Source organism: Saccostrea cucullata, unplaced genomic scaffold (genome assembly GCF_032062105.1).
Source record: "Saccostrea cucullata isolate Sc308-1 unplaced genomic scaffold, CSIRO_AGI_Scuc_v1 ctg36, whole genome shotgun sequence".
In the NCBI taxonomy this organism is placed as follows: domain Eukaryota; kingdom Metazoa; phylum Mollusca; class Bivalvia; order Ostreida; family Ostreidae; genus Saccostrea; species Saccostrea cuccullata.
This window is the reverse complement of record NW_026930674.1, coordinates 417,640-431,287: the sequence shown is the minus strand read 5'-3', so window position 1 is coordinate 431,287 and position 13,648 is coordinate 417,640. Positions and strand designations below refer to the sequence as shown.

Genomic DNA, 13,648 nt, shown 5'->3' with positions numbered 1-13,648 from the left:
AATATGTAGGAAAAATCTTTAAATATGTTCTTCTAAAGAACCACTGGGCCAAAGATTGTCCAAATCATGACTCTTGGTGGTAGGGTGGGGTCACAATAGATATTACATGGCTCATGAGCCTCTTTTTTCTGTAAGAGATGTTTCATACCCTCTTTGAAATTGACCATTGTCTTTTATCTTGAAATTGGTAAATACAGGGGCTTGATAATGCTTTGTTTATGTAGATAATTTTCAATATAGTTGTTAAGTGTTTGACTGTATCTAGTGTGGATTTTATTTTCAGAGTGTGGTTGACATGATGCTGAGAATGCGGCGCGAGCTGGGGGGCAGGGAACCTCAGATAACCCCCCAAATAGACAACCTCCTGATACTGGACCGAAATGTTGACCTCTTGACCCCACTCCTATCCCAGCTGACCTATGATGGATTGATTGATGAAATATTTGGAATCAATAATAGTGAGCATTACAGCTAAGAAATCTTGAAAGATTTTAATTTTTTCATTTTAATATCACTCAAATCCATTTTTACCCCTTTTGGCAGTATAATGCTGAGCTCAACATGATGAATCTTCAGTAACCTTTTATCATAACATTAGTCTCTTTTTCCTGTGATAACCAAGAACTTTTAAGGTGACCTTTTGTTTATCTTTATGTTATCGATTTTATTGTTATATAATTTCAACACAAGCACTTTATCTGTTTTGCGTGAATATGACATCAGACAGGAAGCTCCTTTGGTTACTTACTACATATTGTTCGGAATGGTTTATCATCATTTACAATAGCCTACACTTATACTGGTATGCACATATAAGGAGACAAAAGGTATCTCAGTAGTTCCATATATGGAGTAGTAATCACAGATTGTTTTAGGGGACATTTGCAGAAGGTCAGAATCTGGTACAGTTTAATTGAGGGATGCCTACATGTTTGAAATTTTGACATTTCCATGTAAGAACACAAATCAAAAGTTAAAATTGACTCAAATGTCAAGGAATCCCAGTTTTGATATGAAACTGAAAAAAAATGAAGCAAGACCTTTATTCAATTTAATGAATTAAGATTGAGGGTTACTGTAGATTCCTTATTTTTCGCTAGTACTTTTTATCGCGAACTGACTCTTTAACGTCAAATCGCGAGAACTATATTTCGCAAATGGACGGTTGATTAACAGAATTTACATAGATTTAAGCTCCATTAAAATAAAAGCGAGTAATATTTTTTCGCGAGTGATGCTTCTCCCGAAATTACGCGGAAATTAATTAATACAGTATATGCTTTGAATGCTTTTTCTTCAAGTACTTGACAATATAATATTAAGGACCCAGCATCTTCGATGCAGGTGCTTCCTGGAAACCTCAGTACCCACCCATTTCTCAGTATGTGAGTACTTTTATACATGTACAACACATAACTACTGGTATGTACAGTTGTACTTTTAATCTTTTTGACTTCATATTTACCACATAGATGGAATATAAAAATCTCAACATTTGTGGATCTCTAGATTAAAGGTCAACGTCAAAGTTAATTTTATTTAAAAAGTCTTTTAATTGTTAGCTCACCTGAGCCGAAGGCTCAAGTGAGCTTTTCTGATCACATTTTGTCCGTCGTCCGCCCGTCCGTCCGTCTGTCCGTCTGTAAACTTTTCACATTTTCGACTTCTTCTCAAGAACCAATGGGCCAATTTTAACCAAACTTGGTACAAAGCATACTTGGGTGAAGAGGAGTTTAAATTGCTAAAATGAAGGGCCAAGTCCCCTTGAAAGGGGAGATAATCAAGAAAAGACAAAAATAGGGTGGGGTCATTAAAAAATCTTCTTTTCAAGAACCGCTATGCCAGGAAAGCTGAAACTTATGTGGAAGCATCCTTGGGTAGTGTAGATATTAAATTTTTAAAATCATGACCCCAGGGGGTAGGGCGGGGCCACAATAGGGAATCCAAGTTTTACATAGAAATATATAGATCAAATCTTTAAAAATCAGAACCACTGGGCCAGGAAAGCTGAAACTTATGTGGAAGCATCCTTGGGTAGTGTAGATATTAAATTGTTAAATTCATGACCCCCGGGGATAGGGCAGAGCCACAAAAGGGAATCCAAGTTTTACATAGAAATATATAGAACAAATCTTTAAAAATTTTCTTCTCAAGAACCACTGGGCCAGGAAAGCTGAAACTTATGTGGAAGCATCCTTAGGTAGTGTAGATTCTAAAGTTTTAACATCATGACCCCCGGGGGTAGGGTGGGGCCACAATAGGGAATCCAAGTTTTACATAGAAATATATAGAACAAATCTTTAAAAATCTTCTTCTCAAGAACCACTGGGCCAGGAAAGCTGAAACTTATCATATGTAGAAGCATCTTGGGGTAGTGTAGATTCTAAAGAATCATTAAAGGGAAGGGGGTAGTGGGGCACGATATGTATAGCAAGAGGGGGAATCTGGTAAGAACTGCATCACCCAAATTACTCAGGTGAGCGATGTGGCCAATGGGCCTCTTGTATTAATTGACAATCTCTTTAACTAGTGCCTTCATGTTGGAGTTGTTAAAGTAGGTCACCTTGATATATACATGTAAGGTCAATTAATCAAGGTCAAAGTAAAAAAGAAATCAATGTCATAGGTACCAATCAGTAATAAATTAACTTAGTTTGTCAGTATAGCAAGTATTTTTTCTACAATAATAAAATATACATAGAGAAAGCATCATCATGTTTTAATCTTAAAAAGTAAAGATTTTGGAAATGTTTGAGAACTATTTGGAAATTATTGAGACTTTAAAAGCCCAAAAAGATAGAGGTCAATTCATGAAAGTACACCTGAAATTCATCAAGCACAAATAATACATACATGTATATGCAAAATTTCAGGTTAATAGCACCATTACATAAGGCCCAGTGAAATTTCTACTTTGCACATGTCCATTGACCTGAAGAACTTAACAGAGTTAAATAACAGCTTCATTTTAACATTACTTCACATGTGAAAAAAATCTGGAATTGTATAACTTTTTTTCTGTGACTTTAGTCTTGCAAACATCCTGGGTTTCCTGATGTCAGTGCCAAATATCCATGACATATATTTTATTGTGAAATGTGCTTCACACAGTATCAACTTGAAGACTGATGACATTAATTTGTCTGTTTTAACTGATGTTCATCAAGCTTCTTTCACTATACATGTATATAAATAATATGTCAGAAAAAATTCACCTGTTTATGCTTAAAAACATTTTTCCTGCATTGTGCTTGTTTCAAATGGTCCTTTTTCTGAACATTTCTTCTTAGCTCCACACAAAAACTAAGTATGCCCTCTGCTCTGCCGTGGTTTCAATTAAAAAAAATCAGACATTTCTAAACATGGATTGATTCATGGGGATGTATTTTTGTGTAAGATGATTTTGCTGTGCAAGATATAGATACTGAATATAAAATTTGATAATAGAGTATCCTAAAAAATAGAATGGTTCCACAGTAAATTAAGTTTTTTTTATCTTATTAAAAAGACAGTTTCTATTCTGCCTATATTTATTGTTTTCTTTCTGTTTTGTAGCTAGTGTCAAGTTACCCCCCGAGAAGTTTATGTCCAGCAGTCAGGCCCCAGAGGAAGCCCCCACGGAGAAGAAAAAGATCATTCTGAACTCCTCGGACGAGCTATATGGAGAACTCCGAGATAAAAACTTCAATGCTGTAGGGAGCCTAGTCAGCAAGAAAGCCAAAACCATCACTGCAGAGTTTGATGTAGGATTTATTGTACTTTTGTCTGTCTTGTTTTTTAGTTAAGGTACTTAGACCCTCTGATAAGAGAGGTAACTCTAACTGAGAAAAATGACTATTACTTCAATAAATGACTTACCGGTACTATTACACATTTATAAAATTGTCAAGTATAAGGCTATGTCTGTCAAATTTTGCCATATGAGGTATTATGAATTGCACGTATTTAATAAGGATTTAATTTTTATGTATGAGGTCAGAGATAATAAACTTTTATAAAAAACCCAAATGATATCTACTTCGAGATATTGTACTAAAACTCAGTTAGTACGAACACAGATATTGCGAATTCACGGATATAGCGAAGTTATCTTGGATCCCCAGTTTTATAAATTTAACAAATTTCTTTTACGGATATAACGAATTACGGATATAGCGAAGTCATTTCATAGGACCCAGTGACTTCGTTATAGCCGAGTTTTACTGTACATGTTTGTTGTTTTTCAGGAAAGGCATGCTGCCAAAACAGTGAGTGAGATGAAGCATTTTGTTTCCAAACTTCCCCACCTTCAACAGATCAGACAGTCACTGTCCATACGTAAGTAGTCAGTCAAATAATGAATTGTAATCATGTTAGTTGATTGTTATATATATATATCAATTTTAATGTAGGATTGTTATCACTTATATTGACAGCAACATTTCATTGTAATAAAGCATTGTGCTTAGCTTTTATTTTCTAGTGAAGTCTCCTGACTATCTGGGTTTTATTCTCTGACAATTCCTCAGTTGCCCACTGATTTGTCTCTCTTCAGATACATCCATAGCTGAACTGATTAAAGAACACACAGACACAGAAGAGTTTATGGATTCTCTCAGGTGTCAACAAGGTTAGATAACTCTTAATCATTTCAGCCTTTCATCTTTATACTTGTATCTTCCATCAGTACATGTACATTTAATATGTAAAAGTTTTAAAACGGAATGTACAGTAAAACACAGCTTTCTACAAAATTGAAAAGGGACACTCAAAACAGTTTTCTGCTTTATGTCAGTCATTTTGTCAATATTTTAGTTTTTTCATGATGTAAAAAGCATATATTTAAAGCTTTAGGTTTCAAAATGATACCGATACCCTCCATGTAAAGTCAACTCTTTTGCAACTCAAGAATCAAAGCTCTTAGTTTGTTTTTCTTTATTGTAAGAGATGGGGGTAACTCTACCTGTCTTCAAAACCTTTTCTTAGTAATCATATCTATTTGTATTCACTTTAGTTCTAATAAGTTGTAATTATGCAACCCTGGCAGACTGTCATCCAGTTATGGTTGTCATGAAAATTTTTCACTTTCTCTGAGCTGGTGTTAGATCTAAGTAATTAAGACAGTGGGCCCATTATTAATTTATGTAGTGATAATATAACCCGATTTAACTCCATTAATTACAGAGTTTATCAATGGACTGGAGACAGACAAGGCCCATCCCTATGTGGAGGACTGTATCGGGAAAATGGAACCTTTAGATAAGGTGGGATTTTATTGAATGTAATCATGCAGAGTCAAATTCAAATGATGAAGTATCACTTTGTAGAATAAATCATTGAAACAGACTCTGTCATAAAATGAATTGAAAGAAAGATCCTCCTCTGAAAGATAATACCGTAAATCTGGAAATTTTTACGTCGATTTTATTTTGCGAATTCGGGTCAAAATGGGGTTGATTAATTTTTACGTTTCAAAATTTTGCGATTTACCACTGCTTTGTTTACATTTCTCATTGGTAATTTATTTTTAAGAAAAATATTTTTGCGAATGAAATGAACTTGCAAATTTGCTAAAAATATATATACAGCAAAAATTTCCAGATTTACGGTATGAATTTCAAAGATGTATTAAGTGTTCTCAGAAAAATAACTGTGATTTACTGCTTTAGGTTTTGAGGTTGATGTGCATCCAGTCCTACTGCAATAATGGTTTAAAACCTAAAGTTCTAGATTATTACAAACGAGAAATTATACAGGTCAGTTCTATTTTAATATTTAATTTGGACTTAATTAAGTCCTCAGTTTCTGTAGACATTTAGATTATTTTTATGCAGACTAATGGATTTTAAGGATAATTTAAGACTTGTGGTTTCTTTTTTTGTAGACTTATGGATTTGAGCATTTTGTAACTCTTATGAACCTAGAGAAAGTCGGCCTCCTGCGGCAACATGGACAGAGAAATTACCCTACCATACGTAAATCTCTGAGACTGATTGTAGAGGAGGTCAATGAACAGGTAAAATTATATAAATTGTATTTTATGTTGTTTTTGCTTAGTCAATGATTATATAATTATTAAATATATAATTTATATAACAACATATATAATTTATATAACAACATATATAATTTTAATTATAAAAAAGTAAAATCCTACATGATGAAAATTGAAAGATTCATTTTTATATGATAAAAATTTGTCTGTTCATATTTAATCCAATTTTCTTTATTGTAGAACCCTAATGATATATCCTATGTGTACAGTGGTTACGCCCCCCTGTCTATCAGGCTGGCCCAGTACAATGCCCGCCCGGGCTGGAGGAGTATCACAGAGGTCCTTAATCTTCTGCCCGGCCCCACTATCGAGGAAATCCAGCAAATCCCTGTAGCCCTCAGAAAGAGACGTTAGTTCATTACATATACAGTTACACTTGAGTATACCAAACACCAATATCTTGCATTACATATACAGTTACACTTGAGTATACCAAACACCAATATATTGCATTACATATACAGTTACACTTGAGTATACCAAACACCAGTATCTTGCATTACATATACAGTTACACTTGAGTATACCAAACACCAATATCTTGCATTACATATACAGTTACACTTGAGTATACCAAACACCAGTATCTTGCATTACATATACAGTTACACTTGAGTATACCAAACACCAATATCTTGCATTACATATACAGTTACACTTGAGTATACCAAACACCAATATATTGCATTACATATACAGTTTCACTTGAGTATACCAAACACCAGTATCTTGCATTACATATACAGTTACACTTGAGTATACCAAACACCAATATCTTGCATTACATATACAGTTACACTTGAGTATACCAAACACCAATATATTGCATTACATATACAGTTTCACTTGAGTATACCAAACACCAGTATCTTGCATTACATATACAGTTACACTTGAGTATACCAAACACCAATATCTTGCATTACATATACAGTTTCACTTGAGTATACCAAACACCAGTATCTTGCATTACATATACAGTTACACTTGAGTATTCCAAACACCAATATCTTGCATTACATATACAGTTACACTTGAGTATTCCAAACACCAATATATTGCATTACATATACAGTTACTCTTGATTTTCTCAAACACCAATATCTTGCATTTATTAATACATATACAGTTACACTTGAGTATACCAAACACCAATATCTTGCATTACATATACAGTTACACTTGAGTATTCCAAACACCAATATCTTGCATTACATATACATTTACTCTTGATTTTCTCAAACACCAATATTTTGAATGCTATGGATAGGTCAACGTGATTTGAAAGTCCCAACCAAATGTTCTTTAAGTATAATACACTCAATATCTCAAATTCTCAGATATCTCTCAGTTTTCTCACACTTCCATCATGCCTTGGATATGTTGAAGTAATATTGATGTGCCATCACTTATTATATAAAGTATTTAACACTTGTTATTTTGAATCTTGGATTATCTGGTAGTCTTTCATTGGCCTCATCAAGACTGGAGGTTAGACTGTACTTGTTATTGGCATACATGTTAACATCATTAATAAATGTACATAAAGAGTGTCCAATTGATGTACAATTTAACATAGAATCTTTATTATTATAGTGCTTTAGGTACCTCCATTACTTCCTGACATAAATTGACTGACTACTTACAGGTACCTCCATTACTTCCTGACATAAATTGACTGACTACTTACAGGTACCTCCATTACTTCCTGACATAAATTGACTGACTACTTTAGGTTCCTCTATTACTTCCTCACATAAATTGTCTGACTACTTTAGGCTCCTCTATTACTTCCTCACATAAATTGTCTGACTACTTTAGGCTCCTCTATTACTTCTTCACATAAATTGTCTGACTACTTTAGGCTCCTCTATTACTTCCTCACATAAATTGTCTGACTACTTTAGGCTCCTCTATTACTTCCTCACATAAATTGACTGACTACTTTAGGCTCCTCTATTACTTCTTCACATAAATTGTCTGACTACTTTAGGCTCCTCTATTACTTCCTGACATAAATTGACTGACTACTTACAGGTACCTCCATTACTTCCTGACATAAATTGTCTGACTACTTTAGGTTCCTCCATTACTTCCTGACATAAATTGTCTGACTACTTTAGGTTCCTCCATTACTTCCTGACATAAATTGACTGACTACTTTAGGCTCCTCTATTACTTCTTCACATAAATTGTCTGACTACTTTAGGCTCCTCTATTACTTCCTCACATAAATTGTCTGACTACTTTAGGCTCCTCTATTACTTCTTCACATAAATTGTCTGACTACTTTAGGCTCCTCTATTACTTCCTCACATAAATTGTCTGACTACTTTAGGCTCCTCTATTACTTCTTCACATAAATTGTCTGACTACTTTAGGCTCCTCTATTACTTCCTCACATAAATTGTCTGACTACTTTAGGCTCCTCTATTACTTCCTCACATAAATTGTCTGACTACTTTAGGCTCCTCTATTACTTCCTGACATAAATTGACTGACTACTTTAGGTACCTCCATTACTTCTTCACATAAATTGTCTGACTACTTTAGGCTCCTCCTTTACTTCCTGACATAAATTGTCCGACTATGTTTAGGTTCCTCCATTATTTCCTCACATGACTACTTTTAGGTCCCTCCTCTACTTCCTCACATAAATTGTCCGACTACTTTTAGGTTTCTCCATTAATTCCTCACATGACTACTTTTAGGTCCCTCGACTACTTCCTCACATAAACTATCTGACTACTTTTAGGTTTCTCCATTAATTCCTCACATGACTACTTTTAGGTCCCTCGACTACTTCCTCACATAAACTATCTGACTACTTTTAGGTTCCTCCATTACTTCCTCACATTCCAGTGTGATGGACCAGAAGGTGACTTTAGTGGTATTCCTGGGAGGGGTCACCTTTGCAGAAATTGCTGCTCTTAGGTTTCTGGCTCAGCAGGATGATGGTAAGTTACAGATGTAAGATATTAAGATGTCTGAATTGATAAATTGTTGGTAATTTTACAAGTACATAGCGATACACTGTAGTAGTATCTAATACTTGACTTAGTGAATTTATACATTTCCTGTGCATTTCATATAACTTTGTTGTTAAAAAATCACAAGAACGTTATAATGCCATAAAGGTTACATTTATAAATGTGAATGTTTTTCATATTCTTAATTTAAACATAATGGCAGAAAAGTTTTTTTCTAAAGAATTCAGAGAAGTAAAATGTGGTTATAACTTATGATCAGGGATGAAAGTTAATGAAAACCTGGCTCAACAAATCAACAGGGTTGACTGAAATTGTTATACAATAGGTATCAGTTGCTCTCTGTATCTAGTCAATTTTCCAATATTTCTTGGTTCAAGGTGAAAACATATTAAAACCATTAACGAAAGTTTGATGTTATTTGCTATAAACTTGTTTTTAAATATTGAAACACACAAATTCATCTCGGGGGGTATGATCCTGACCAAAAGTCATTGACAGAAGATTATGAAACTTGGATGCGTGTGTGTAAACTCTTTACACCGATCTCAAAAGCATATCACTGATATCTGAAGAATAACATTATCATTTTTCTTATGCCTCGATCAGCTTTAACGTGTGATATATATTTTCTCTGATTCTGATTAATATTTTTTCTGATTTTCAAAAAGTAAGTATTTTGTTGTGATAAGATTACTATTGATGATTAATTGCACAAACTGTTAACCAATTTTTGTTTTTAGGAATTTCCCTCAGTTGTTCATCCTAATTTATTTAACAAATAATTATTATTGCAAGCAAATATAGGTAGGACTGTAAATTTCCTGTCCAGATGTGAAAATTAAAATTTAATTTCAGTTTGACAAATGAGTTACTGTCAATGTACAAATAACAGTTTTCTTAAATAATAGCTGGTTTACAGAAATCCCGATAATGTTAAAAGTACATGTACATGTATTACGTGATAAACAGTTCTTAAAGGAAGATCCACTTTGAATTGCAGCAGGATGTGAATATCTTGTTTATGCCACAAAAATAATCACTGGAACATCATTAGTGAACTCCTTGATGGAAGCTTTTCCTTAACTGTGACTCAATATCAAACTGCATGTCTGGTAAAACATTTCATTGACCCTGATCACCATTACATGCCACTCTTCATCACACACTTCTCATCTTATCAACAGCATTGTGGCATAACCTGCACCACAATATAAGGGCTTAGACAATATTCTGCAATAATATCTAAAAAGCAAATCAGTAATAGAGTGAAAGTGATGCATATGTGTATTTTTATTCAGCTTTTATGAGAAAAGAACTCAGAATTTATATCAAACAATTTAGGAAAAATAATTTTAAAGAATGTTCATCTTTTAAAATTTTTTTATGCTATAGGAAGTAATGTCTGAATGTGGATGTTATTCTCTGAAATGTTTAAAGATTTATCTATTGGTGCAAAATCAGTAAAATAAAATGGCTGGCAAGATATCTCTTTATAATTAATTTAGAGTTTTATTTCCAGGAATAAAAGCAGTCTAAAGTTTGTTTCATATTCTGATGCCAGGACCTAATATATCAATAAAGATAAAACTCATATTGAAAATCCTCACAATGTCAGGTGTCCTGAGTCCACTCATGGTTGTAGACCCCATGTCCATGGACTCAGGACCCCTGACATTGTGACAGTGTGCATCACAAAAAAACTGGGATATTGTAAATATGTAAAGGGAATGTAAATATTGTTTTTATAGTGATATATATATATACCTAATGTAAAAGGACACTGAACTGATCTTAAAGTTTTTAATATTTTTTATTTCGTAGATCGAGTACAGGTTCCTTTAATATTTATTATTATTATTTTTTAAAATGTTTCATAAGTTGTAATTTTTTTAGAGTGACTCCCACGCAACGTAATTTTTTATGGCCTTTTAGTACACATAAAGTCTTTTAGATATCCTATTTTTATGCACAAATATGTATCATGTATTTTTTAAAGTAATTTGTTCGCCAGTTTGTAAGCTTATATCTATTTTAATGTGAAGCGCACTAGAGTGTCATTATTATAATGCGCTATAGAAATTATTGTATTGTATTGTATTGTGTATTGTACCAGCCCTAGCAGAAAGCATGACCCTTGTTATATATATTACACCAAACCTTGCTTCTCCACCCCACCCCCCGGAAGTAAGTAATCACAAGAAAAGTAACAAGTACATATTATTGTCTGCAGTAAAACTCGGTTATAACAAAGTCACTGCAACCTATGAAATTACTTTGCTATATCTGTAATTCGTTATATCCGTATAAGGAATTCACTGGAGATTCCAGATAACTTTGCTATATCCGTGAATTCGCAATAACCCTGTGTAACCCTGTAGACAGTGATTCCTTGTATTTATATTTCATTGTGAAATAAAATTGTAAATTTAAATTTTAAAATGATATCATCAAATAGATTGAAATTACATGAGGCCTCCCATGTTACCTGGTAATTTCAATAGATGCCCACTGATGTCGGACACAGCTGCAGGAGATTAACATGAATACCAAGTATTAGGCCTCCATAACTCATTTACATTCCAGTTGAATTATCAAGAAATCAATACCCCCTACTTTCAAAGAATACTAGTAATCACAGAGAAAACAATAAGAAATGTTATCACACAGAAAAAAATAGAAAAGGAAATATTGATTTTTCAACAAAATCTTTGGAGTTATTGCCCTTTGTAACTTATTGCAATACAATTTTTATATCTTTTTTTTATTTATTTCAGGAGGTACAGACTATGTGATAGCCACTTCTAAAATAATAACTGGTACTTCATTACTTGATTCTGTGATGGAGAAGTGTTCACCTGTACATTTAAATCCATTCTAACAGCAGTTGTTTGAAGTGGGGCCAAAAGTGCAATATTCTTGACTATTTTTACAAGATTCGGAGTGCATGTACTATGAAAGACTGCAGAAAGCATTTATAATATATCAAATAACAGATTGTAAATATTTAATAAATTAGTATAGTTGTTAATTATACTTTGAAATTCATGACGACGTGATTTATTGCACTGCTATATAATGAACCTCCAGGAAGCAGGGCATTTTGTTTGTTTGTGAGTTTTCTGGGGCTCTGGTGTTAGGGTGGGGCTGTATTGAGCAGTTAGTGAAAATGCATAAAAATCTTCAAAAATTCTTTTCCCATATTTTAGCAAGTACATTGTTAAAATGAAAAATAACAGCTTTTTAAAGAGCTTGGTTCAGTTTATGCAAAAATGGCCTTGTCCTTGAATCAATTAATCTATCACCCTCTTTCCTATTTCATTTATCAAAATAAAGAAGAGACTTAGTGCTTTTATTTCCTGTAATAAGTTTACTTTTTGAGAATCTGAGTATTGGAAAACAAGCTTTTAGAAAATGCAATGTTCTTGAATATTGCAGAAAACACATGTATTTGACTACCTTCAGCAAATGATTAAAAGATGAGCACAGCCCAGGATCCAAAAATTAATACTGGGGTACATGTTTTTTAATCTTCAGAAACAGATCTTTCAGTATGAAATTGCATATTTTGGATCAGAGGCTGTGCTCTATATGAAATATTGAAGAAATACTTCAACTTAAGGTATGTCACTCGTCAGCTTTTTATAAAAGTTTACGCAGAAGCATTTAATTCAAAACTACTTATTAAAATTCGATTTTTATAACATATTTGAATTCAACAATGTAAATTTTTTAACATTCAACGAAAAAACTGCTCAAAAATCTACAAAGAAGCAAAATTTATGAGGGACTATTTTTTTTGGTGGAAGGATATTTAGCAGAAACTTCTGCAAATCTGCACATTTATAAAATTTAATGTAAAAATTTAGCCTCACATAATTTTACTCGTATTTTCTGTTTTGATATTGCTAAAAATATTTAATATAGGTCTTAATTTATATTTTTGGATGATTCCCTCAACAAACTTTTCCAAAAAATGAAAATGTATTAAAGAAGTCAAGATCAAATTTACACCATTTTTCGCCTGAAAATCACATATTTTGACAAATATTTCAAAATTAACATCACTGACCCCATCTTTTTCTTTCATTATCTTAAACTACTCAATACTTGTGACTGATCAGCACTTCAGTCGTAAAAAGTTTGATATAAGAAAATTTTTTATTGCCTATTAAGTTTTTTAATACCCCAAATATTTATTTTTTAGTGCAAAAAGGTCACACAATAATTTACGCGCATTAATTTGCAAGATTTGTTTAATGATAAATATTATTCAGACTATTTTACGTAAAATAACATTATATTTATTGCCATGCTTACATCTGATAAAATATGATAAGGGTTTAAGTAATTAACTAAAGAGATGAAATTTAAGTGCAAAAAGGTCAAGTTAAATGTATGAAATACCCCCTATTTTCTTTGCGATTTTGAGTTACACTTTATACTTATCCAAAATATACTTCTCAAAAAATCGTTGATATAACAAATTTCAGGAGTGACTTACCTTAAGACATTTTCAAAGGAATTTACAGGATATTGGAAAAATGACGCATTTTTTGACGTCATAATACATTGACTAGAGGAAACTTACGTCATGTGCAATAGATATGTGGTCACCAACAGTTCA

The 13,648-nt window shown here is 32.9% G+C and overlaps 1 protein-coding gene across 2 annotated transcripts; it reads left to right on the top strand.

Annotated features, from left to right (window-relative positions):
• The first annotated feature begins 287 nt into the window (after positions 1–287).
• Positions 288–12,052, top strand: LOC134229574 (vacuolar protein sorting-associated protein 33A-like). Of its 2 annotated transcripts, XM_062711326.1 has the most exons (11): positions 288–458; positions 3,556–3,743; positions 4,227–4,317; positions 4,535–4,609; positions 5,164–5,243; positions 5,649–5,735; positions 5,864–5,995; positions 6,215–6,383; positions 8,869–8,991; positions 10,025–10,136; positions 11,799–11,883. In XM_062711326.1, the coding sequence occupies exons 1-10, from the start codon at positions 296–298 to the stop codon at positions 10,105–10,107; spliced, it is 1,191 nt and encodes a 396-aa protein (XP_062567310.1). In that variant the 5' UTR covers positions 288–295; the 3' UTR covers positions 10,108–10,136; positions 11,799–11,883. The 2 variants fall into 2 exon arrangements, with proteins under 2 accessions (XP_062567310.1, XP_062567309.1); XM_062711325.1 differs by lacking the exon at positions 10,025–10,136 and having other exon boundaries at positions 11,799–12,052.
• Positions 12,053–13,648: the final 1,596 nt, after the last annotated feature.

What these genes read in the sequence shown, in the direction of transcription:
- LOC134229574 (XM_062711325.1), top strand. Translation starts at nt 296, where the DNA reads ATGATGCTGAGAATGCGGCGCGAGCTGGGGGGCAGGGAACCTCAGATA. An exon ending in TGTAGCCCTCAGAAAGAGAC is followed by an intron (nt 6,384 to 8,868) that starts GTTAGTTCATTA and finishes GACTACTTTTAG; the next exon opens with GTTCCTCCATTACTTCCTCA. An exon ending in TCTGGCTCAGCAGGATGATG is followed by an intron (nt 8,992 to 11,798) that starts GTAAGTTACAGA and finishes TATTTATTTCAG; the next exon opens with GAGGTACAGACTATGTGATA.